This window comes from Electrona antarctica (genome assembly GCF_951216825.1).
Source record: "Electrona antarctica genome assembly, chromosome: 23".
NCBI classification, from domain to species: Eukaryota; Metazoa; Chordata; class Actinopteri; order Myctophiformes; family Myctophidae; genus Electrona; species Electrona antarctica.
In genome coordinates this window covers 29897590-29923909 of record NC_136804.1, presented here as the reverse complement: position 1 = coordinate 29923909, position 26320 = coordinate 29897590, and the positions used below count along the sequence as shown (strand labels likewise).

The 26320-nt window shown below is 41.7% G+C and overlaps 1 protein-coding gene across 8 annotated transcripts in view; it reads left to right on the top strand.

Annotated features, from left to right (window-relative positions):
- The window catches only part of LOC306916556 (anoctamin-4-like), a 124075-nt gene that overhangs the window by 78739 nt on the left and 19016 nt on the right, over positions 1-26320 (top strand). For 4 of the 8 annotated variants that reach the window (XM_079494463.1, XM_079494464.1, XM_079494462.1 and 1 more), the window contains exons 16-20: positions 10406-10488; positions 16948-17088; positions 18481-18645; positions 21437-21473; positions 24847-24958. In XM_079494463.1, the coding sequence (XP_079350589.1) occupies positions 10406-10488; positions 16948-17088; positions 18481-18645; positions 21437-21473; positions 24847-24958 (538 nt within the window). The remainder of the gene's footprint in view (positions 1-10405; positions 10489-16947; positions 17089-18480; positions 18646-21436; positions 21474-24846; positions 24959-26320) is intronic. The other 4 variants (XM_079494466.1, XM_079494468.1, XM_079494467.1 and 1 more) reach the window with 2 other exon arrangements.

Sequence of the window (26320 nt, the reverse complement as noted above, 5' to 3'; positions counted from 1 at the left end):
GAGATACATGCATGAATAGACAAGGTACTGGTAAGACTATGTAAACATGGTATATATCAAAATGTGCGTTAGAATGTCTAATTTTACCCCAAAAAAGAATTGAGTTTATATGATGTTCCAATTCAGAGCTATGGAGACTTTTAGCTGGATAGGTCAGATTGATCATGACTGACCATGCTATTTATAGATGGCAAAATATCTACAGTGGTACATGTGAGAAACTTTTTATTTTATTTTAATTGAACTAGACAACTCACCCTTTAAAATGAGATATTGCATGGCTATTTACGCCCAGCAGAAAAAAAGTTATTTAGAAAATAAAACTTCAACCGGGCATAACTTTTTTTGTTGTCCTAGAAACACTACCCAGTGTAAATGCAGGCTCTTTTAAATGGATTCCAACACAAAAACTAAACATTTTATCAACTCAGTTCATTTTTTTCCTGGAAGGAGACAAGTCAAGCTTTCTCTGAAGGTCTTTCGTTGTCACACATTCACAACAGAGAATTTTCAATAAATCATTCAAAAACGCCATTCTGCCATAGAGAAGTCTACAAACTATATAGAAATCCTTGAAACGCTCAAAGAGTTAAGAATAAAAAAGAGTCTGCACACCAATTTCTGCTCCCCCAGACATATCGTTTTACTTAAAGTGGTAACGTTTCGAGCCGAAGATCTTCTTCAGACATTCTGACCTTCGGTCTGACGGAGGTCTGAAGAAGAGCTTTGGCTGGAAAAGTTACCACTGTAAATAAAGATATGTCTGGGAGCAGAAATTGGTGTGCAGACTCTTTTTATATTCCTTTTTTATTCTTGAACTATCACTGTTTTTTGATCCGGCACCCAGCTTATAAATTGGTTTTAGATATGCGTGATCTTTTTGGCTGTTTTTCAGCCTCCTTTGCCACAATGTATATATTTTTATTATACCCAAACCAAAAGTTATGCATGTAGTACGTTCATCATGCTTTAATATAGTACATTGTTTAATACAATAACATATCATCTCTCTAAATATAGTTCTGAGCCATCTGAAGCCGGAGAGTTCCCCCGGACATAAAAAGAAACAACATATGTGGCCAAATTTGACTGAGGGACTGCCATTTTTTTGAATTTTCGGTTTTCATGTCATATGAAAGCAGGGAATCATAGCTTCAAATTGACATATTGGTTGTTCAGTTTCACCCACCAGTTTTGGAGATATGGCTTATAGAATAATGTCTTGCAGAAAACAGCGAGTTGAGAAAACAGGCTCAGTCAAATCTGATCACATAATAAGTTCAAAAAAGTTTATTTAAATACACTAATGCCCAGGCGGTGGCGTAACCGTCTGGGCACCCGACTGGTAATCCAGTCGCAGTGTGCCGCGGGGTCGACTCCCGAGCCCGACACGGCCTTTACTGCATGTCTTCCCCCATCTCTCTCCCGTTTCCTGTCAGCCTACTGTCTGTCCCTTCAAAAAAAAAAACAATAAAAGGCGTAAGCCGCAAAAAAAATATCTTAAAATACACTAATAATCAAAGACGAACTAAGACCATTTAAGACAATTCGACTAAAATCAGGAGAAATCCTGTGAATGTTCCTCACCTTTGCAAAGCTCCGTGGCGTCTCGCTGCATTTGTTTGTCGTAACTCCAACACTTCAGCAGGAGGTAGACCACTGTGCCCAGCTGGAGGGCAAAGGTCAACACCGCTATCAGGAGGATGGCTCTGTTAACTGTTTATGGTTCACAAATAGAACAGTGCAGTGGTTAATATATTCCTTTAGACTGATTTAGTTTGTCTACCAGTCCCAGTGTTGTTTTTGGCAGCACATTTTTATTTTAGTTTTAGTCGTAGTCTCTTGAATAGTTTTCATTTAGTTTTAGTCACATTTTAGTCACCTGGAATGTTTTAGTGTTAGTCTAGTTTTAGTCGACTAAATATCATAAGATTTTAGTCGACTAAATCTACAGTTGATTTAGTCGACTAAAATAATGTAATGACTTTAATGATTTTACACTTGCTGAAAATAGCCGATCACAACGCGTCGCAGCTATTTTCAGCATGCAACCAAGTGTAAAATGAGTTTTTAGCTGTTGACGAAATTGTCAATACATTTAGTCTTAGTTTTAGTCATCATAGCTTAGTTTTCATTTTGTTTCCATTTAGTTTTCGTCACTGAAAAAAGGTAGATTTTTTTTCTTCATTTTTCGTCTTAGTTTTAGTCGCCAAAAACAACACTGACCAGTCCCTTTGTGCTAGTCCCTTCTATATCCAGCTTTTTATAGTTTCATGACCTGACGAAGATGTGACTGATACATCGAAACGTCGCTTTCTGAGTGCACTCCAAGGAACAGCAATGTCCCTATGTCCCTTTGTCTGTCCCTATGTTTAGAGCAGGGGTTCTCAACGTTTTTGGCCGGGGACCCCGGAAATGCTTTGGCAATGTCTCGGGACCCCCGCCCCGCCCCCTCCCGACCCCCAATATAAATTGACTGCTACAATAACCTTAAACCATTTTGGGCGGGAACCCCTTTTGGTGTTTTAAGCATTATGTTATAATTTAGCTATTGAAAAATAGCAGATCTACAAGCTCATAGCGCGCCACCGAGTGGCGCGCTACGAGCTTGTAGGTCTGCTATTTTTTTTTTTATAATTTGGGGACCCCCTAAAATAATTTGGCGACCCCCCGAGGGGTCGTGACCCACGGGTTGAGAACCCCTGGTTTAGAGTACCAACAGGGGGTGCTGACTGTTGCACCACTCAGGGCTTAAACTGTCTGAGTTGCTCCAGTGCCTCCTTTCCTCTTGTAGATTGGCTATTTGAACTATTCAAAAAAGTAATTAGAGAGGTTCAAAGTATTTGGGGATGGTTCTGTACAGCATTAGTTGAGGGGTGTGTACATTGAATTGGATGTCACTAAATCAGTCCTTGAGGGGGTGTCAGGTGGTCCCCAGCTAAATTATGGAGAGTTTGTAACCAAATGGACCCTTATTAGATCTTTAACTGGTTTCATGTTAAGCTCTCAAGAGTTAAATTATTGTTAAGCGTCTGCACTACTTCATTTACAAGAAGTCTACACAATTAGAGAATGTGGAAGAATAGTTATTTTGTTATATCAATGTTTGCCTATAGTGTGGTACCACATCAATACAGCATTGAATTGTGTGTGTCTTGGGTCCGAGAGGCTACATGTCATCAAATGGTGGTCCGTGGCTCAAAGTAAATAATGGACCTTGATATGGAAATGATTGAAATCCACTGCACTAAATGATTACCGTTTTACTCTAAATTCGCAATCAAGCAATGCAAGATAGGCCTACATGTATACTCAAGCAATGCCCCAGATCCCCCAAGTAAACCAGGGTTTTGATTTTGGAGCTTTGTCGCCTTTCTCGTCGGGTCCAGGTGTCCTTTATGAGTTTGCAGGTCCGTCTAAGTAAAGTTTTATATTATTTATGGATGAAGAAGAAGACATTATTATATTAAGCCAGCAGGCAAATAAAGATATCACTTTGTCACTTGAAACCTCTCTAGAGCACCTTAATACTGAACTTAAAAGCGATCCTTACCAGCTGTAATACCGCCCACTATATACTGTCCATTTAGATTCTGAAACGCATCCAAGCTGGAAAGTATCCTGGATGTGCTCTCTGGCACCAAGGCTGTACGTGCTGCTTGTTATTGGCATAGTTGCCATCACTGTTGCTGTAGGTTATGAATAATTGATAGTCTGGCATATTCAGACATTGTCACGCTGTGGAAACACGATCTGCGCTTCACTCTTGTAAATGTTTTATTGTGGTGATTCTGCACTTATGGAGCTAGAGCTGTGCAAAACATTGAAAATGTTTTGATTGCACTTGATATTATGACGTAGTACTGTACTTGTGTGTGTCTGTGTGTGGGTGGGTTCATTCATTTCTGTCTGATCAATCATAATCGGATCATAATCGTAAATTATTAATACATTTTAATCATCATCGTTTTGTGTGCTTTCACGGTTAACCCATTTTGGGCGGGAACCCTTTTGGTGTTAGCATTATGTTATGCTTTAGCTATTGAAAAATAGCAGATCTACAAGCTCATAGCGCGCCACCGAGTGGCGCGCTACAAGCTTGTAGGTCTGCTATTTTTGAAAAATCGAAGAACGACTGACATAGAAACATAGCTTTTTCAGAAAACTGTCAGGATGTAGAAGACATTTTTAGAATCTGATCTCAGGTCAAAATGGGTTAAGAAACCTTGCATAATTCATCGGTCCCCAAGGCCATTCATTGCCATCTGATACTAAGACACGAGACATGAGAAATGAGACCAAATGACAAAGAGGGCTGCAGGCTCTCCAACAACGGAAGGCCTGGTTCTTGTTCCCGAACAACTGACTAACGTGATCCAGTCGAGGCCACGACGTCCCCCGATGTCACTGCAATGTTATTGTTCCCTCATGTGAACGCTTTGTAGCCAGTCACTATGAGCTAGGGCATTCACTTCCAGTCATTTTTACTAGTTGACTAGTTGCCTAGTTTAATAGTCGACTAGTCGACAAGTTGTTTAACCACCTATTATGTTAAACAATTTGTTTTTCTTGGAAATAAATATGTGTACATTTAAAAACTGTGTACGGGAAAAAAAATAAAAATATTTTTTTTTATTATTATTATTTTTTTTTCTTAACTAGTACCAGCGAGGTCGACTAGTGGATTTACTAGTCGACTAGTAAACTAGTCGACTAGTTGCTTAATGCCCTACTATGAGCTACACTATAACATGGACATACCAAATTACTGTATTTACTAATTACAGTAATTAACCTATTTAGACCTGCGGCCGATTCTAAAAGAACGTCTTCTAAAATCCTAAAAGTTTTCTGAAAAACCTATGTTTCTAATGTCAGTCGTTCTCAAACATTTTCATTTCAAGGACCCTCAAGATTATATGTATTTGGCCGCCGACCCTCATCTGAAAATATGTAGTCCCAGGGACCCCCCCAGAAGCAAATATTTGAGTTAAAAACGTTCGCTCTGAAAGAATATACATTCAAAGATTTACACTACATTTTCACGGTTTTTCTAAAATAGCAGATGTGCCGCGCTATGAGCTTGTAGATCTGCTATTTTTCAAGTATAACATAATGCTTAAAACACCAAAAGGTGTTCCTGCCCAAAATGGGTTAATTACACCAATAATTATTTGAATAACCTATTAGTCATATTCATAAGATTTCACTGGTATATGGGTAGGCCCTATAGCACTTAGGATGGCCCTGATTTCATAAGATTTCACTGGTATATGGGTAGACCCTATAGCACTATGATGCCCCTGATTTCATAAGATTTCACTGGTTTATGGGTAGGCCCTGTAGCACTATGATGCCCCTGATTTCATAAGATTTCACTATAGTTTATGGGTAGGCCCTGTAGCACTATGATGCCCCTGATTTCATAAGATTTCACTGGTATATGGGTAGGCCCTGTAGCACTATGGTGCCCCTGATTTCATAAGATTTCACTGGTATATGGGTAGGCCCTATAGCACTATGATGCCCCTGATTTCATAAGATTTCACTGGTATATGGGTAGGCCCTGTAGCACTATGATGCCCCTGATTTCATAAGATTTCCCTGGTATATGGGTATAGGCCCTATAGCACTTATGATGGCCCTGATTTCATAAGATTTCACTGGTTTATGGGTAGGCCCTATAGCACTATGATGGCCCTGATTTCATAAGATTTCACTAGTTTATGGGTAGGCCCTGTAGCACTATGATGCCCCTGATTTCATAAGATTTCACTGGTATATGGGTAGACCCTATAGCACTATGATGGGTAGGCCCTATAGCACATAGGATGGCCCTGATTTCATAAGAATTCACTAGTTTATGGGTAGGCCCTATAGCACTATGATGGCCCTGATTTCATAAGAATTCACTAGTTTATGGGTAGGCCCTATAGCACTATGATGGCCCTGATTTCATAAGAATTCACTAGTTTATGGGTAGGCCCTATAGCACTATGATGGCCCTGATTTCATAAGAATTCACTAGTTTATGGGTAGGCCCTATAGCACTTAGGATGGCCCTGATTTCATAAGATTTCACTGGTATGGGTAGGCCCTGTAGCACTATGATGCCCCTGATTTCATAAGATTTCACTGGTATGGGTAGGCCCTGTAGCACTATGATGGCCCTGATTTCTGGGAATAATTTTTTAGGAGCATAGCTTTACCCGTATCGGCCAGTTCTAAACCTGATTGGAAAACTTGCAGAATGAGTCGATCCCACGCAGTCTTAACTGTGTGCTAACTCACCACCAGTGGGTGACATCTCCGCTGTTGGGTCCCACTCTGTCACCTCTGGCCCAGAGGAACCCAGGGAAAGGCTCTGGTTCAGGGGAAGACTCATCGCTCCCCTCGCCTTCACTGCTCCCGGAGACCTGCTGTGCAAACACATGGCTCTGCTTTAGCTCGTGTTGAACCATGCAAAATGGACCGTTTTGTGGATGGCGCGGGGTGTTGGAGGATTGCACATTATTCACACATCACTGGAAGGTGTGTTAAGAAGCGTGTGTAATGGTATTCTGCAAGCTGAGAAATATAGTGAGAATATATGAATACAAGATACAGACTCCAGCCGACTCCTACATTACCAGGCCGGCTTTACGCTTAACTATTGAGAATCATAATGCAACTCCCCATATAGGCCATTTCAGCCTGAACATTTTACACCATTTTTGCTACTACTCCTACACATTTTGTCCAAAACTTGCACAAATTGTTACACATTACTTATATGTTCATGTGATACTCACATCCTTCAGATTTTGCAGAACCCATTCCGATTGGCTACGATTGCCTTCTAAAGTTTGCTTGCTCATTGCTTGGCCTTTTTTACAAAAATCATGAACGATCTGCCCCAAATATGAGCCTCGAACGAAGCAACACAGAGTCCATTTCACTTGAGCACCAAAAATACTACAAATGTTTGTTGCATGATTACATGATTCGGTACAAAATGAGCTTGTGGCGTTATATGTGACAATGAGAGTCAAACAGGATGTTGATACTCATGCTGTTTGCCTGTAATTAGTGGGAGATTATATGGCTTACCAAAAATCATGAACACAACATCACAACACAACAATCGCATGTTGAGGCCGGGCCTCTATCCTTTTCACAATCACAAGTTCGATGCAATGTTTCTGTTAAAATATACTTTAAACGTGTGTTTCCCATCCGAACAGTGTAAATGATAGTGAGTGATTATTTCATTATGCTGTGATGTGATTATGTTAATACTAGAGTCACTGTATGGTAATTGAACAGTATAAGGAGGGAAAAGGGCAAAGGCTGCATGTACATAGACTGTATGCAGTCTCAAATCTTCCTTGTCAAACTCACGTCTATCGGTATGACAGAAATGGCATTTAAATATCAACAATCCTCTCAGTATGTGGTAAAACATGTAAAACTTGTTTCTACACAACGTATAATTTGTGTAGAATTATGCAACCGATTAACCTATTTAGACCTGAGCACGATTCTACAAAATGTCTTCTAAATCCTGACAGTTTTCAGTCAGTGGTGCTCAACCTTTTTCATGTCAAGGACCCGCATAATTATCTGTATTTGGCCGTGGACCCCCATCTGAAAATATGTTGTTCCAGAGACCCCCCAGAAGCTAAGATTTGAATTAAAAAACGTTCACTGTGACAGAATATAGGCCTATATAACTAATTACTGATATAATTATATAAAAGTATTGACAAGTTGAAACACATGAGTGTAACTGACACGTGAACGTGACACTTTTAACTCACAACACATGGAAATCTTTCTATGAAATGAAATGTAAGCCTACTGTTATAACAGAAAGGTTGCTTTTACAGCTGCAGATGCCGAGCAGCCTATCTACATACAGTACACTGCTCGGCAGCCCACGCTCCCATTTCTTTAATGCAGCTTAAAATAAGGTAAAAAAAAAAGCAACTGAGTGACGACTGACCTTGCTTGTTGGCTCTAGGAATTATCATTGTCCAAATGGGTAACGTTGCAGAGAGATATCCACCGAAGTCACTTCATTAACATTCCACACAAGTGCTCGATCCCCTAGCTGCTCGCTTGACAAAATAAAAAACATGCCCTTTCTTCTAAGAATGTGACACTGACACAGCCAGGCCAGCACAGATGCATGAGGAGTTCCTCTGCTTCAAAGAGCCATTGGAAAGTTAGGAACTAACTCCTAGAATGAAAAGGCTAACCCTGAACCTTCGCTTTAATTATGGAAGCTCCAATGGAAGAGAAAGACTGATAAACATGCAATAAGTAAACTATCCACAGGACTTTGCTCTGCAGCACCTACAGCCTATGGTTACTACCCAGTGGGTTGACACTGAAAGGAGCATTTTTACTGAAGTTTTACTAAACAAAAATGTGCCAGCCTTTACAAATGTATCTTATTAACTTAAAATATTGATAGTAATAGCCTAAGAACTCTGTCTGTCTTCTGGGGCCTCATTGGTAAAATGTTTTAAAGATGAAATGTCCTCTTAATCTCATCAATCTTAATCTCATTTAAACCGTCTAAAGCCTAAACCACACCAACGGGTCGACATGCAACCAAACGGTTGTGAGGTGTTGCGTGGTGACCCATTGGTGTGGTTTGGGCCATTGAATTGAACCAGTTGAATCACCTGGGTCAACTTGGGTCGATGTGCAACAGGACACGTCACACCGCTGGGACGGACGCTAAAACTGTCTCGTCCCGTCTCGACCCTTTGGTGTGATTTGGGCTTTAAACACCCCAGGGCTCCATACTTTGTCCTGACATAAACATTAAATGCCATTGATAATGAATGGCCATTTTTACGTCATTAGTGTAAACACAAACATTAAAAGCTGTTTATAATGGGCTAAATAAATCAAATCAAAGAAAGATTATTTTCAAAAAAAGTGTACAGAAAGTGGTATGTGGCCACACCCACCAAGCCTGGTGGGTGGGGATGGGGGGTGATCCACCTGAACTGAAGCCGCACCCACATTTGTGTGATAAAGGGGGAGGGGTTAGGGGAGGGGATGCTGTTGTGATGTCACTATATCATTTCGATTTGACCTGGGCTTTCATTGGGCCTTTTGAGAAACCAAAAATACACAGGGAAGACATTATTTGAATATTCTTTCTAACCACACCTGGGGGTCTATTAGAGTAATGTTAACTACATAGACACATACAAAACAGAAAAAGTGCAAAAATCACGGCACTCCATCTTTAATCCATTGAGACCTTGAACGCATCCATGTTACGTTAGCGTTTAACCACATTAACCATTAACCCATTTTGGGCGGGAACCCCTTTTGGTGTTTTAAACATTGTTATAATTTAGCTATTGAAAAATAGCAGATCTACAAGCTCATAGCGCGCCACCGAGTGGCGCGCTATGAACTTGTAGGTCTGCTATTTTTGAAAAATCGTTAAAATGTGCCTCAAATCTTTCCGAAAATTGTCATGATTTAGAAAACTTTTTTTTTTTAATTTCGACGTCAGGCCTGAATGGGTTAAGGTTTCACAGCGATCATCAGGTTTCTGTGTGGATCTCTGCCGTCATTGATGACGTCATATTGACTCATTGCAGTGTTTAAAAGTAACATTTATCTAAAGATACAATCTTAAATGCTGCTGTGCAAAATTCTGCAACCGAATAGATACAGATCTCATGCAAAGTTGGGTTCCTTTTGATGCAAACTTTGTGCAATCACATGCCTCTAATATCACAATCCTCTAATAATGTATCTGTTGCAGCTACCGTTTTCTAAGATCCTCTTAATTGATTCGTTTCCGCTAACTGCTTTCTAAGATCCTCTACTTGATCTGTTTCAGCTACCGCTTTCTAAGATCCTCTAATTGATTCGTTTCCGCTACTGCTTTCTAAGATCCTCTACTTGATCTGTTTCAGCTACCGCTTTCTAAGATCCTCTAATTGATTCGTTTCAGCTAACTGCTTTCTAAGATCCTCTTAACCCATTTTGGGCGGGAACCCCTTTTGGTGTTAGCATTATGTTATGCCTTAGTTATTGAAAAATAGCAGATCTACAAGCTTGTAGGTCTGCTATTTTTGAAAAATCGAAGAACCACTGACATAGAAACATAGCTTTTTTCAGAAAACTGTCAGGATGTAGAAGACATTTTTAGAATCTGATCTCAGGTCAAAATGGGTTGTTAATTGATTTGTTTCCGCTACTGCTTTCTAAGATCCTCTAATTGATTCGTTTCCGCTACTGCTTTCTAAGATCCTCTAATTGATTCGTTTCCGCTACTGCTTTCTAAGATCCTCTAATTGATTCGTTTCCGCTACTGCTTTCTAAGATCCTCTTAATTGATTAGTTTCAGCTAACTGCTTTCTAAGATCCTCTATTTCATCTGTTTCAGCTACCGTTTTCTTGGAGTTTTGGAAGAGACGGCGCGCTGTCCTCGCCTACGACTGGGACCTAATCGACTGGGAAGAAGAGGAGGTAAAGATCCATTGAATTTGTGTAGGTCTTTGTGGGCCTGTACACGTACGTACATTAACCACAGCTACGTAGAAGTACTATTATTTCCAGTGTTGTTTTCGTCGACAAAAACCAAGACGAAAAATGTTCGCCGACTACCTTTTTTTCACTGACCAAAACTACATGGAAACTAAATGAAAACTAAGCTACGATGACTAAAACTAAGACTAAATATGTTGACAATTTCGTCGACAAATAAAAACTAGACTAACATGTTAGGAAGGGACTAGTGGACAAGAGATGCAGTATAAGTAATTTTACACTTGGTTGCATGCTGAAAATAGCAGATCGGCTATTTTCAGCAAGTGTAAAATCTTATGACATTTAGTCGACTAATACATTCCAGGTGATTAAAATGTGACTAAAACTAACCGAAAACTATTCAAGAGACTATGACTAAAACTAAAATAGATATTTGCTGCCAAAAAACAACACTGATTATTACCTACAGTACAGCTGTGTGTATATGACACAACGTGTCTGCGGTGAAAAGGGCCTCGTCATACGGTTGTTTGTGACACTCAATGAATATCATTTACAGTAATTTCTGGTAAGCGACAGGGGCCGTGTGACAGAAGTACAGTATGGTGTATTCAGTAAAGTAATATATACATGTATACACGCACAGTATACACAGGCAATCCACATAACTGGGAGAGGCGGTTGCAGGAGTTTCTTGCACCTAAAATGTTAAAGATGGAGTGCCGTGATTTTTGTATTTCTTCTAGTTTTTCATGTGTTTACTTGTGTGACAGTACTTCATTAGACCCCTTGGTGTGGTTGTTATTTGCAATGATCTCTTCCTGGAGGCTGAAACCTTGACAGTCGCGTGTTCGTGTGTGTGCGTGTGCATGCTTCCTGCACGTGTGTGTGTGCTTGTGAGGGCATGCATGTTCTCTGTGTCTCTGTGGGTGCATGCGTGAGTGTGCCTGCCATGCGCGTGAATTACATATTGATAAAAGAGAGAACGGAGTTATTATGATAAAATAACAGACCAGCTGTAAATAAACAATTGCCAACAGCAAACAAATGTATTTAAAAATATTTTTCTTTTGTGTTTACAACCCCCGATCTCTTTGAGTTTGACTTTATAGTTAGTTAGTTAGTTAGTTAGTTAGTTGCTTGTCGCGCCGCAGCACGTCTATATAGGTGGTACGCTTCTTTCCCCTCCTGGCTTTGCCCTGGGTTAGTTCCCATAGAGTCAATTTACTTGCCTCTAGTTCTGGGTGCCTGACGCAGTGCCCTCATCCTTCTCTCTCTGACTTTGTCGGTGACCTGCGGTAGGTCCCCATAGAGGTCCACATTTCTGATGCGGTCCGTCCATGTGACACCTAGTGCCATTCGTAGCATTCTTGTGTAGACTCCATCCACTCGTAAATAAAACAATTAAACGACGACTCCCACACAGTATAATATGTGGTTCTAGCTGCACTAGGGTTGTGTTTTCCATTGTTCCTACCTTCTTGGTTTGGTGACCTCCCCTAGTCCCCCTCGGCAATCACTCCTCCAGTTGGCAAACAAGTACCGGTTCCGTGTCAAGGAGCTCCTCGTTGTCGTGGGTGTTGGAGTGACTCAGAAATAACTATAGGCCTGTATACTTTTGTCCAGTATAGTCGACACAGTGAGATAATCAACTATGCTGTCATTTTGTTTTGTCCTTGCCTACACCCAATCATTATACCTGCATGTGGCAGGTTATATAGAGCAGTGGTTTTCAACCCTTATTGTATCAAGGTCCATTATATATTCGGCATTTGAGCCACGGACCACCATTTGATGACATTTACAGTAGGGCTCCATTTTCGTCACCGCTAAACCCCTTATCCCTAAACTTATTCTTTTTACTATTTTGCAAAACATTTTTGAATAGTTAGAATGGCCAGTCTACAAGCTCACAACGTGTCAATGTAGATTGGCTAGTTGAACTATTCAAAAATGTTTTTCAAAATAGTAAAAAAAAAAGGCAAAGACGTTTAGGGAAAAGGGGTTTAGCGTGACGAAAATGGAGCCCTTGACTCTCAGACCCAAAATGGAAAAAAACCCCCCCAAAAAACGATTGGAGAGATAACAGGCAAACATTGATCAAAATAACAATTATTCTACAGTCTCTAATTGTGTATGTAAAATGGACCCGCAGGGGTCCATTTGGTTTCATTTTTCGCTCTCAAGAGTTAAAGATCTAGAAGGGTCCATTTGGTTAGCGGTATATATTTATAGTTATTCTATACTAGTGTTTGTTTTAATCTGTTTTATACGTAATTGAGAATTGATTGAGAACAGCCTCAAGGGTCCCCGGACCACCGGTGGTCCCCGGACCACTGGTGGTCCCCGGACCACTGGTGGTCCCCGGACCACTGGTTGAGAACCACTGTTATAGAGAACAATACACAAGCCCACAAAAGGCATCGTTATTCGTTTGCATTCAAAGTAGTCAAATAAAAGCAAATAAAACCAGGCAGATAAAAGCACAAAATAAACTATGCATAACTTCGCAGAGCACGGCAAAAACAATTGAACTTTTAATTAGTTTAGTGACCCCGTGGGAACATTAATTTTAATTCCTGCAGGGTACATCTAGGCAAAAAAACAAAACAAAGCTTTGATTGTATTTCATTTAAATGTTTGCTGTACATCTGTGTGTGTGTGTGTGTGTGTGTGTGTGTATCTCTCTCTCTCTCTCTCTCTCTCTCTCTCTCTCTCTCTCTCTCTCAACCCAATCGGTCAAGGCAGGGTCAGAGCCCGGTTCTGCTCAAGGTTTCTATCCGTCAAAGGGGAGTTTTTCCTTGCCGCCGTCTCTGTAAATTATAGAGTGTGGTTTTTGACCTGCTCTATATGTAAAAGTGTCATGATAACCGTTGATGTGATGTGGCGCTTGTATCGCATCACAGCAGCAGACAGACGACAGCGCAGGCTTTCCAAAGACTTTATTTCCGGTGCAACAAGATAACTAAAACTCCGCTGCTTGCCACGCTCAAGGAATGTCAAAGCAGTTGACATTCACCACATGGAAATAAAGAGAAATAACCGGAGCGGATTAAACGAGCTGTCATGAAAGAGACTCTCCCTGGGTGTGTGTGTGGGGGGAGGGCTGTTTTAGGGCACACGGTCACACGCAGAAGCCAACTGTTTGCGCCGTCACACGATGGTGCCATATGGCGAAAACGGCCAAGAGAAGGCAGACCTTCAAGCTCTCAGCCAAGGACTATTAAAAGCGGACAGGAAGCGTGGACTCCATGTTGCTCCCTGGAAGGAAAGAAACATGCGCAATGGGCTATATGCAGCCAACACTTCCGCGTTCAGCTTCCTGGGTCTCAATTGCGCATGTTTCTTTCCTTCCAGGGAGCAACATGGAGTCCACCGCTGGAGTCTTCGCTGCCTAACCTTATTTAATTAACCTTGCTCTCAGCGGGGATGTGTCGTGCGTCCTGAGCTTCTACGTATGTTGGCCATTCTCTGCGCAAGGCACCGTCACGCAACAAAGTATGACGCGGGCTGTGCGTCAGAATCGTTGGCTTCCCTGTTCACTCCCATTCATTGGGAACTGCCCGTTGCGGCGTGTTGCCACGTTCCCCTTTCACTCCCAAATTTCTGCGCGTGACTTTCAACATTTCTGAAGCTTGGAGTTCAACGTTGGTGAACTCCGACGGGGCGTCAACCAACCAATAAACGGGGCGTCAAACAAAACGCTGTGGTTGACCGCCATAGAGTATTAAAAGGATAGAGACTGAACCGGAGCGACAGCCCCGCCCCACGCTATTAATTTCAGTGGAAGTTGCTCAGTAGCGTTTTGAAGCACCCGGAAGAACAGTCTACTTCCGCATTTTTTTCCGATTTGGACACCAAATTTGGTGCCCAAAATGCGGAAGTGCAAACGGGCGCTCAATGTTAAAGCCCAGCTGCACGGGGTTTCCTCGTCATAACGCCACGGGTCCGCCTGCAGTCCCCGTTCTTACCACTAGGGCCGAGCGCCTCAACGTTGGAGAGCTTCACTGGGGGCTTGTTGACCACACTTTCGCGTGTGCTTTATGTTTGAGTGAGCCAACCACTCTCACGTACTGTAAGTGAAATTAACTACACACCAGACACCAATAGCACTCACAGCTATAGCACTAGCATTATGACTGAGGAGGGGAAAGGAACTGGTTGGAATAACGTGTTCCTTCCATTCGCCACGTTCCTCCCCACCCTGTCAGGTGATAAGAAGAGAAGAAAGAGAGTAGCGCTCAAGGATTAAAGCTTAGGCAATTGGCGCCGGGTGTGAAATGGTGGGCAAAAAAATAAAATAAAAATAGGCACCTATAGCCAACAGTGCCCACACCACAGCCCACAAGACAACATGAGAAATTGACACGTCTGAATGCCTCAGCTTGCGTTGGCTATATAGCCTCTGACACAGACGTGGCCGTGCCCCTTATTAGCTTGATGAAGAACAGGTGTGTAGTAGACAGTATAGTCACACCCAGCTCAGCCCTCCTCCCAGCCACCGCACCACCAGGGCTGTCACAATTACAAATTTACAAAGTTGATGATTAGTTGTCACATTGGGTCTTATGCATTGAACATTGGAACGTCACAAATCCGCACAGGGCAGATATGACAAAATAACATAAATATACAAAGAAATCACTGACATATTTAATTTGTAATACTGTTTAAAAAAATGTTTTACAAAATGGCAGAAACAGTTGATCTAGCTTGTAGATCTGCTATTTTTGAAAATGTTTTTTTCAACATGGAAAAGATTGACGATTATGCAAAAAAAAATTGGGATTATCTCAAATAATGGCCATTGGGCGATTATGTAATACCTGTGACAGGCCTATGCACCACTCATAACGAGCTCAATACAGTAGGCCTAGTAATAGACGGATAACAACAGCAGGCTTTAGTTCTGGTGAAACAAGACAAGTAAGGCATGGCTTTGCTTGCCATGCCTTCCTGTCGTGCGTATAAGTAGTTATCAGCACACGCAAAAATAAGGAGTGGAAAGAAAAAATAAGCACCAGATAAAACAACCTGTCATGACAGAGGCTCTCCCTGAGTGTGTGCGTGTGTGTGTGTGTGTGTGTGTGTGTGTGTGTGTGTGTGTGTGTGTGTGTGTGTGTGTGTGTGTGTGTGTGTGTGTGTGTGTGTGTGTGTGTGTGTGTGTGTGTGTGTGTGTGTGTGTGTGTGTGTGTGTGTGTGTGTGTGTGTGTGTGTGTGTGTGTGTGTGTGTGTGTGTGTGGGGAGTGGTCAACGCATGCCAAGTAGGGCTTTCACTTCTAGTGATTTTTACTACAGTAGTTGACTAGTTGCCTAGTTTACTAGTTTACTAGTTTACTAGTCGACTAGTTTTTTAACTACCTATTATGTAAAAATATATATATATTTTTATTTTTTGTATGATATTTGTACATTTAAAAACGGTGTACATTGGTGACTATAATCTAGCATTCTAGCTGAGTCAACTAGTACCAGCAAGGTTGATTAGTGGATTTACTAGTCGACTAGTTGAATAGTTGTCTAGTTGCTTAAAGCCCTAATGCCAAGGCATCGAACCATCGCACAACATGCTTGAACTCCACGCGACGGTATGCGACGCTCAAAACACGCCGCAACCGGAGGCTGTACCCCTTCGCCCCCAACCGGAGGCTGTACCCCTTCGCCCCCAACCGGAGGCTGTACCCCTTCGCCCCCAACCGGAGGCTGTACCCCTTCGCCCCCAACCGGAGGCTGTACCCCTTCACCCCCAACCGGAGGCTGTACCCCTTCGCTCGCATCGAATGGAAGTGAAATCAGCCACCCTACCCTATAGTGCTTCTGCCCCGCCCCGCCCCTTCCTTTTTAATTACTACTATTACTTATGCTGCTGCAAAGAAATGTTGAACTTCGTCCTGGGCGATCGGGGTGTTAATTCTCGGAGAGGGAAACTTGATTAGCTACCCCATAGGCTACATAACATAAAATCCTATACTAGTATAGTATAGTAAGTATTCATATTAACTCCCTGTAGAATTTGCCTAATCCAGGGGTGCCCAAAATAATTTGCCACTTGAATTAAGCCGGTGACTTGATTGATTGACATCAAAAAGGGCCTGTCAGCTCAAACCCACAATGCAAGATTTTGTTTTCAAGAGTCTTTTTCAGTCGGTAGATCTTGTTGAGCTGGTCATTAGCTGGAAAGCTGGAAAGTAGCTCTCAAGTAAAAAAAAGAAGTGTGGGCACCCCTGGCCTAAACCATTCAACGGACATGGTAGCATTTCTCCCAGACTCTCCACACTGCCTGTAAAACGTAACAGGATTTGTTTGCAACGTTTTCCTCACCCCATCCCCACCACCCTCTTTTCTTTTCCCAACGTCCCTGCATTGTCCTTCCTTCCTTCCTTCCTTGGGCTGAACCGTGTCTCATATTCTCATGTTTCGTCCGTTGCTTCCTTGCAGGAGGAAATCCGTCCCCAGTTTGAGGCCAAGTATTCTAAGAAGGAGAGAATGAACGCCATCACTGGGAAGCCGGAACCTTACCAGGAATTCACGGACAAATACAGTCGCCTCATCGTCTCAGCGTCTGGGATCTTCTTCATGGTAATAATATTAATGCACAGACTTATAGCCTGGCAAGGCTGGCATGGGCAGACTAATATCACTGCGTAGACATTAGTCTGGAAGTGTGGAAGATGAATTGCCAAGGGCTGGTTACTAACATTCAAAAACGTCACAGCAAACAAAAACAAACAGCAAAAAAAACAAACAGCAAAAAAAATAGTGGGCCAAAGACCAATCTGCCCAGGGCTATTTCTTTTCAGCTGTGGCAGATGGTGTGGTGTGTGTGTGTGCGTGTGTGCGTGTGCGTGTCTGTGTGCGTGTGCGTGCGTGCATGTGTGCGCGCGCGTGTGCGTGCACCTTGGTTGAGAAACAGTGTATGTACAGGCGTGGGATGCATAGCAAGTGTTACCAATGCACTAATCTTAACCCAACACAACTGTGGTCCCCAGGTTGATTCTTAGTCAGGGTGGTGGTCCCCAGGTTGATTCTTAGTCAGGGTGGTGGTCCCCAGGTTGATTCTTAGTCAGGGTGGTGGTCCCCAGGTTGATTCTTAGTCAGGGTGGTGGTCCCTGGTTGATTCTTAGTCAGGGTGGTGGTCCCCAGGTTGATTCTTAGTCAGGGTGGTGGTCCCCATGTTGATTCTTAGTCAGGGTGGTGGTCCCTGGTTGATTCTTAGTCAGGGTGGTGGTCCCCAGGTTGATTCTTAGTCAGGGTGGTGGTCCCCAGGTTGATTCTTAGTCAGGGTGGTGGTCCCTGGTTGATTCTTAGTCAGGGTGGTGGTCCCCAGGTTGATTCTTAGTCAGGGTGGTGTTCCCCAGGTTGATTCTTAGTCAGGGTGGTGGTCCCTGGTTTTTCCCTCACTCACATCAGTGTCTCCATAACTATACTGACTGGAGCATTGGGATAGATGTCATTAGTATGAGAGGGAACAGTGCCACCTACTGGTCCACTTACATCACTTCCAGCAGCAGATCTCATGCCTGAGATTCAAAAACCTTGACTCATGTTCCATTTCTACTACCTGTGCAGTGGTGGAAAGTAATTTACTTAATTACGTACTTAAGTAAAATTGTGAGGTATTTGTACTTGAGTGAAAATGTGTGCAAATCTTTGAATATATATTCTTTCACAGCAAACGTTTTTGACTCATTACTTAGCTTCTTGGGGGGGGGGAACTACATATTTTCAGATGGGGGTCAGCGGCCAATTACATATAATTTGAGGGGGTCCTTGACAGGAAATAGTTTGAACACAACTGAAATAGAAACATAGGTTTTTTTCAGAAAAACTGTCATGATTTAGAAGACATTTTGTAGAATCTGGTCTCAGGTCTAAATGGGTTAAGTAAATAACATGTGAGTGCTTTTCCCTGCACGGCTGTGCGTGTGTGTGTGTGTGTGTGTGTGTATGTGGGTGCGTGCTTGCGTGCAGATCCTAGTGGTGATCGCCGCCGTGTTCGGCATCGTCATCTACCGCGTCATCACGGTCAGCACCTTCGCCGCCTTCGGCTGGGCTCTCATCAGGAACAACTCTCAGGTGGCGACCACCGGCACGGCCGTCTGCATCAACTTCTGCATCATCATGCTCCTTAACGTGGTGAGATGACAACACATTCTCTCTGTATAGTTGTCACGCACGCAGAGTCGATTTTGACAGCAAATATAGATTTTTAGTATGCTGAAATGTTTAGCGTGCATTTAAGCATGCTGACAATTCCGTCAACAAATAAAAACTAGACTAAAATCTGTCTGACAGAGACTAGTGGACAAGAGATCAAGTAGAACTAAAAGACAAGTCATTGCATGCTTGGTTGCGTGCTGAAAATAGTAATAGCTGATCAGCTTGATCTCTTGTCCACTAGTCTCTGTCGGACATTTTTAGTCTAGTTTGTATTTGTTTGACGAAATTTTCGGTATATCAATCTTAGTTTGAGTCATCGTAGCTTAGTTTTTATTTCGTTTTCGTCAGTGAAAAAAGGTAGTGGTTTTAGTCGACGAAATCAACACTGGTGGTGAGGAGACCACATTCTCTCTGTTGTTGTCACCCTTAGGATTTTGGGATGTTAGCATTAGTAAAGGGCCGATTTTAGGCATGTAACGATTCACTCAACTCACGATACGATTCGTATCACGATATGAGGTTCACGATACGATTTTTCACGATATTAAAAAAAATATATATTTTAAAGAAAAATTACATTTTTTTTAAATTTTATATAATGTATCTTCCCCCTGAGATTTTTTATTTAACAAAAGAAGTAGCATTACTTTTGACAGTGCAGAAACATAATTGCCTTCCTTGATGAGCATCAACGACCATCACCTGGGCACAGACACACACAGCTCCCCTCTACAGTGCTCTACTACTGAAAAAAAAAATTGAAAATCGATTTTTTTATTTCAATGAATCGATTCATATCGTCGGGATTAATATCGATATATATATATATATATATATATATATATATATATATATATCGATATACGTATACGATATATCGTTACATGCCTAGCCGATTTGGATGTAGTGTAGTTATTGTGGTAATATTTGGCATCAGATGACTCCAGGGAGATAGTGATACTTCGCTTTATAGTCCCTCGGGTAGCCTAGATTAGATCTAGCCTGGCTTTGGCCAGACACATAACATGGATTCACGTCGTCAGCTAGGCCAGGCTAGCCTAGATCAGTGATTCTGAACCGTTTCAGTTCAAGAACACGTATAGTTTGATAGGAATTAGACCACAGGCCCCCATTTGATACGATCCTTATCTCTCGGACACCATGCCATTCTACACTGTACACAATATGGAACCAAATGGGCCTGTAGTACACCTTGCACCGCACCAACACTGCCAGCAATGCGAGCGAGCGAGCGAACGATGAAATCTCATTAGAGTACATGGTTTTTTCACTAAGACTGTCCTGACGTACCTCGAGCGACAACGCTCACCGCTCCTACCTTATATTCGCTCGCAGAGTATCTATTTGAGCGAGCATTGGTTACCATATTTAGTTGGTTTTTAATTTTTGGTTATTGGTTAGGCATATTTAGTGGCAGTGGATTACCCCTAGTTAATTGAGATCTACAGTAGAAAAACTAGTTCGCGTCAGATACTGAGTTACAATAGTTTTGCAAAAGCAGCTCCACTAGTAAAATAATGGATTTTGGCTCTGCCGTGCGGACAGGACTCTATGCACTACAAGGTGTAACATGTAGTCATATTTACTGGGGTCAGTGTTGATTTTGACAGCAAATTTGGATTTAGTTTTAGTCATATTTTAGTCAACCTGAAATGCTTTAGTGTTAGTCTAGTTTTAGTCGACTAAAATATATTTTGGCGGGCCTTGATGGCATCATAATGCCTGATTTTACAATTGGCTGCATGCTGAAGATGGCAAAATCTACAAGCTCAACAGTTGTGAGCTTGTAGATCTGCTATTTTCAGTGCGCAACAGCCGAGTGCAACCAAACAGAAAATAACTTGTCTTTTAGTTCTACTCTCTACTGGATCTCCCTCCCTAACATTTTAGTCTCGTTTTTATTTGTTGACGATATTGTCAGTATATTTGTGACCAGATTTGACTGAGAGCCTGCCATCGTGCAAACTCCAGTTTTTCACCAGAGGAGAAAAACTTTTTTCTTTTTTCAAAATGAGTTAATAGCACAGGCAGACTCTTCACATACTAGAGTATGTCTGAAATAAGTGTCAGAGCTGAAATCGACATGTAAATATGAAATAAATGCTTAAACATGTAGCTACGTGTAATGTTAGAGAGAAGTGAACCTTTCAAGCCTGTTTTCTCAACTCGCTGTTTTCGGCAAGACATTACTCTATAAGCCATATCTCCAAAACTGGTGGGTCAAACTGAACAACCAATATGTCAATTTGAAGCTATGATTCAAAGAAATCCAATGGCAGTCCCTCAGTCAAATGTAGTCACATTTAGTCATGGTTTTAGTCATCATACAGTTGGAGGCCATCGATATTGTCCTTTTATTTTTGCTGAGGTTTGCGTGATCTGCGCAAAAGGACAGTTAACCTATTTTGGGCGGGAACCCCTTTTGGTGTTTTAAACATTGTTATAATTTAGCTATTGAAAAATAGCAGATCTACAAGCTCATAGCACGCCACGAGTGGTGCGCTACGAGCTTGTAGGTCTGCTATTTTTGAAAAATCGTGAAAATATTTATTTCAGAAAACTGGAGGATTTAGAAGGATTTTTTAAAATTTTGAGGTCAGGCCTAAATGGGTCAAATGATAAGGGACAATATCGGTGGCACCCAACTGTAGGTTAGTTTTTCGTTTCGTTTCGAGACCAAATCAACACTGACCGGTGGTTAACCTTCCTCCCCTGATCGTAACCTCTAACCCTGTCTCTTTTCTAGCTCTATGAAAAAGTTGCTTTTCTACTTACCAATTTAGGTAAGTTGGATGGATATCTGTTGCCTTCGTGGCATGGTGGGATTTAAGTTGGATGGATATCTGTTGCCTTCGTGGCATGGTGGGGTTTAAGTTGGATGGATATCTGTTGCCTTCGTGGCATGGTGGGATTTAAGTTGGATGGATATCTGTTGCCTTCGTGGCATGGTGGGGTTTAAGTTGGATGGATATCTGTTGCCTTCGTGGCATGGTGGGATTTAAGTTGGATGGATATCTGTTGCCTTCGTGGCATGGTGGGGTTTAAGTTGGATGGATATCTGTTGCCTTCGTGGCATGGTGGGGTTTAAGTTGGATGGATATCTGTTGCCTTCGTGGCATGGTGGGATTTTTCTTTCATCCGTTTTTCATTGAACGGATGAAAACTGACTGCATATTGCTTTGAATAATGCTTAATAAGTTATGCTCCAACGTACGTGACGATGTCATGTGCCAAAGAATAAACCATCTACGAGTTTTCAAACGCATCACGACGAATGTGACGCATTGTGAGCTTGAAACGGCTATTTTTCGGCTCGGGACATTGTCGTACAACATGCGAGTATAAATATGGCTTTTAAAGCTGCTATAAGCAATAATATGTCAAATTTTGATGGTCTTTTCATTTTTTATTTTTTGGTATTCAGACAGCCAGCAATGGGTAAAACGCTCGCACAAAAAGATTCGTCTCTAGGGGCCACAATCTTTTCTAATATTGTGCAGCCTTACAGCAAAGTGTTTTCTCCTATAGTTCCTTGAGGGTGTTAACGAAATCCCAGGCAGAGATTCCCAAGTACTGTGAGCCGAAACCTTCCCCATCGATGCGTTGTTCATAACGTCATTGTGACAGTTCACAATTTAGACATTTGGCAGATGCTCATATCCAGAGGGAGATCAGAGTTAACACACTCTGGCGCCATTGCCGTAGATCTACCTCAAATAAAATAAATAGTATCATGCTCCCCGCCATTGCCGTAGATGTACAAGCAATTGTATACGTCTTTTATAGTGCTGATGCTACTTACATTAGCACTGGGTTGCTAGGTGATGTTGTCAACAGCAATGGAGCGCACCATCTTGAATTTTGCGCGCCCATCTGTCTTTTGATCGCTTTTATCTCCAATTCCTTGTTTGTCCCAGATGGCATTTCTGGTCAAAACAAGGTTTATTCGACGGCCCATAGCCAACGCTGTATTCGTTGCGGTAATCCTTTTCTCATCGTCGAGCGGTAGATCCGGATGTGGTCCCACACCACACCAAGTGTAAGTCACAAAAGTAACATCCGGTTATGCGTTTTGGCTCTTCAAAATAAGGGTAAAACGCAGTGGCGTGCACAGACATTTAGTCATGCCGTAAATTACAGCGAATTAATTAATTAATCCTGGCGGCCAAACGGTTAATGGCATGAACCCCAGACAACACATACAGAGTAATGGTCTAGGCTAGGGAGTGAGGTATAGAGTATGAATAGGTGCATTTCCAAACTGCAGTGAAAAATGGAGAGTACTGTGAGTCTGCAGTACCGACCGAGGGGTGGTGGGTAGGGATGGAGCTCGTTATTTTTTTATTGATAACGAGCACCTTATCGATCAGGCTTATCGGGCCGGGTTCTTATCGAGCCCACTATAGAGAATTTTCTATTATTTAGTGGAAAGACAGGAGACAATAAATAAAGAAACTGTTAACTGGTTAATATATGTACCGTCACAAAAGCGTAATTTTGTTTGTGCCAGCATGGATGACTACATTTATTTCATGATCACCTCTTGTCTTGATTGTTTAAACATGACGTCATGGGCCGCTATGCTCGATAACAGGCTTGATAAGCCCAAAGCTTATTGATAACGGTAACTCAATAAGCTGGTTATCTAGGACGCTTGGAGCATATTGGCTAGGGTGATTATTCCACTGACGAAATGAGCAAGTTTTACTAATATCAATTCAATTCAATTTAAATTCAAAGGAGCTTTATTGGCAATGAGAAACATACGTTTGCATTGCCCAAGCAAGTGTCAAGTTGAAAATGTGGAAACGTGTACAGTTGGAGGGCGTGTACAGCATTGTGTAAACAGAGATTTATGTACACGCTATATCAGAGTATAAAGCTTTTTGAAACAAATCTTTTGCCAGTCACTTTGGGACAAATAGCAGCATTTTGTTCCTCAAACCTATTTAAAACTCAGATTTAAAATGCGTTGGGAAGGTGTAGCAGCAGCAGCTCTGTTCATTATGTGCGGTATAGAGGTCTACTCGGTACAGATAGTTTCCCTCTATTTGGAGAACCATAGAATGGATACAGTGGATATGTCACACAGCCACAGATAGTTTCCCTCTATTTGGAGAACCATAGAATGGATACAGTGGATATGTCGCACAGCCACAGACCGACGGTCATATAAAATACAATAAAAGTCAGATGTGGGTGGTTGTCCCTTTCTGGTACGGCCACTGTTTCAGTACCCTTAGCCCCAGATGCAAACAAAGGGCTCCATCTTCGTCACCGCTAAACCCCTTATCCCTAAACTTCTTTGCCTTTTTTTTTTTTTACTATTTTGCTACACACAGCGTGTCAATGTAGATTGGCTAGTTGAGCTATTCAAAAATGTTTTTCAAAATAGTAAAAAAAAAAGAAGTTTAGGGATAAGGGGTTTAGCGGTGACGAAAATGGAGCCCATACAGTAAAAACCCTTCAAGTGCGGTGCATTTCAGCTACGAGTTCACAATGTGTCACAGATGTGATTTGTTGTTTGTTTGCAGATCTGTCATTTTGCTATTTTTTGAGAGGCGCCAGCGAAGCCCCTCCAATGCATGGCTTTTGAAAATCACGTCATATGGCAGCCGAGTCTATGGACTTTTGTTTAGGGCAGCAGTTAAACAAACATTGATGTGCACTTCTGATGTAAATCGAATGGCGGCCAAGTCTATGGACTTTTAATGTTGGTTTAGGGAAGCGGTTAAACAAAAATGTACGACGTGAGACGTCATGTGGCCGATATAAATACGGGGAAAACAAAAACGTTTTAAACAGAAAGAATTTTCCAAAACATAACGCCAGGGTTAATGTGGTTAACACCCTCAATCTAGAGGCTCTTTTAAATGAGCACAATTGGCATCCGATTAAGATTGTGTTGCTGTGCATGTATTGTGTTGTAGTCGAACAACCGTTAAAGAGATAAAATGAAGGAATTCATTTTACCGTTACATTTGAACGACAACGCTGTGTTGCTTCTTTCCGTTCTCACTTTCTCCGTTAATTTGCGTTTCCACTTTCGTCCCCCCAACCCCACCCACCAACCCACCCCACCCACCCAAACCCACCCCACCCACCCAAACCCACCCAAACCCACCCCACCCACCCACCCCACCAACACTACCACAGAACAGCCCAGAACGGAGTCGGAGTGGGAGAACAGTTTCACACTCAAGATGTTCCTCTTTCAGTTCGTCAATCTCAACAGCTCCACGTTCTACATCGCTTTCTTCTTGGGAAGGTGATGTTTTACTTTGTATCACATTATTTATTGAAATTTATTGAAAAGATTTCCAGCACAGGATGAAATCCTCTACGCATAACAGACATAAATACATTCGTATTTTTTTACATTTTAAAACAAACAAGTTCATGTGGACCCGCACTCTGCTCTGACAGCTCTAAGATGATCTATGATGTTTTGTGAAATTATATCTTTCGGTGAAATATGACGATGAAAGTGTTTTGAACTTTTCAAATGTGAACTTGTTAACAGGAGGTGCACGCCCATTATGTTTACTTTGGTCCCACACTTGTTCCTGCTGCTACAGTACTAAAATGCCTGTTTAATATAGTCTTAATAATGGCATGTTTACATATTAAAGCTGCAATCGTTAACTTTCATGGCTTACCTGAGATTTGGCCGCACACACTTATAGCCAAAGTGATGATTTTGTATTAATATAGGACGCAGAGAATAACAGACCAATGTTTCGGCAGACAACTGCCTTCTTCTAAAATAACTTTTATCATTTGTTTTTGAAACTTTAGTTGCTACTTACTAGTTACTTTGGATATTTAAAATTTGATTAGAAAACATACATTGAAGGAGAAAACCACCCATTTTCAACATTTTACTATGTCATTAATGTAGCTGTTGTGTGGAAATAATAAAAAGTCCCCCCATTCTGTGTTTCCTAGAACTGTAATTATGTCAAGATGTGTTTCACCATGTTAATGATTTTTTTCCAGATCTCTAGTTCTAGGAAACAGAATGGGGGGACTTTTTATTATTTCCACACAACAGCTCTAAGGTACATTAATGACATAGTAAAATGTTGAAAATGAGTGGAATGCCCCTTTAACCACTTCAATGCTATATAGGCTAATAAGCCAGACTCAAATCACACTGTCGTGTGGTATTTGAGTCTGGAGATGCTGTGTATGGATCTTGTTTCCTGGGGGGCGGGTTCAAACATTTTCTCTTTGACGCAATTGGTCAGAGCTACTGTCAGTCAAAGGTCTCAAGCATTGAACGTCACTGTACCAAAGCCCGCCCATATTGCATACCGTGTCCCGATTGGCCACACCAGTTCTCTGGTGTAGGAAATGGGCGTACAATTGAGCCTCTCCAGACCGTAATCCGCCGGCAGGCAATTTTTTTTTTGCCAACGGCTGATTCGGTCTGGCTTATTAGCCAGGCTAATATAGGCCTACCTACATTTCGGTCATTTGAAAATAGCAGATCTACAAGGTGAGCTTGTAGATCAGCTATTTTCAAAAGATTTTGTAGGCTACACATTTTGAACTTGTGAAGTGGGACATTCTGCATATAATGAGTACTTTTTCCACCACAGGATAGTGGATACCACCATACCCTGAA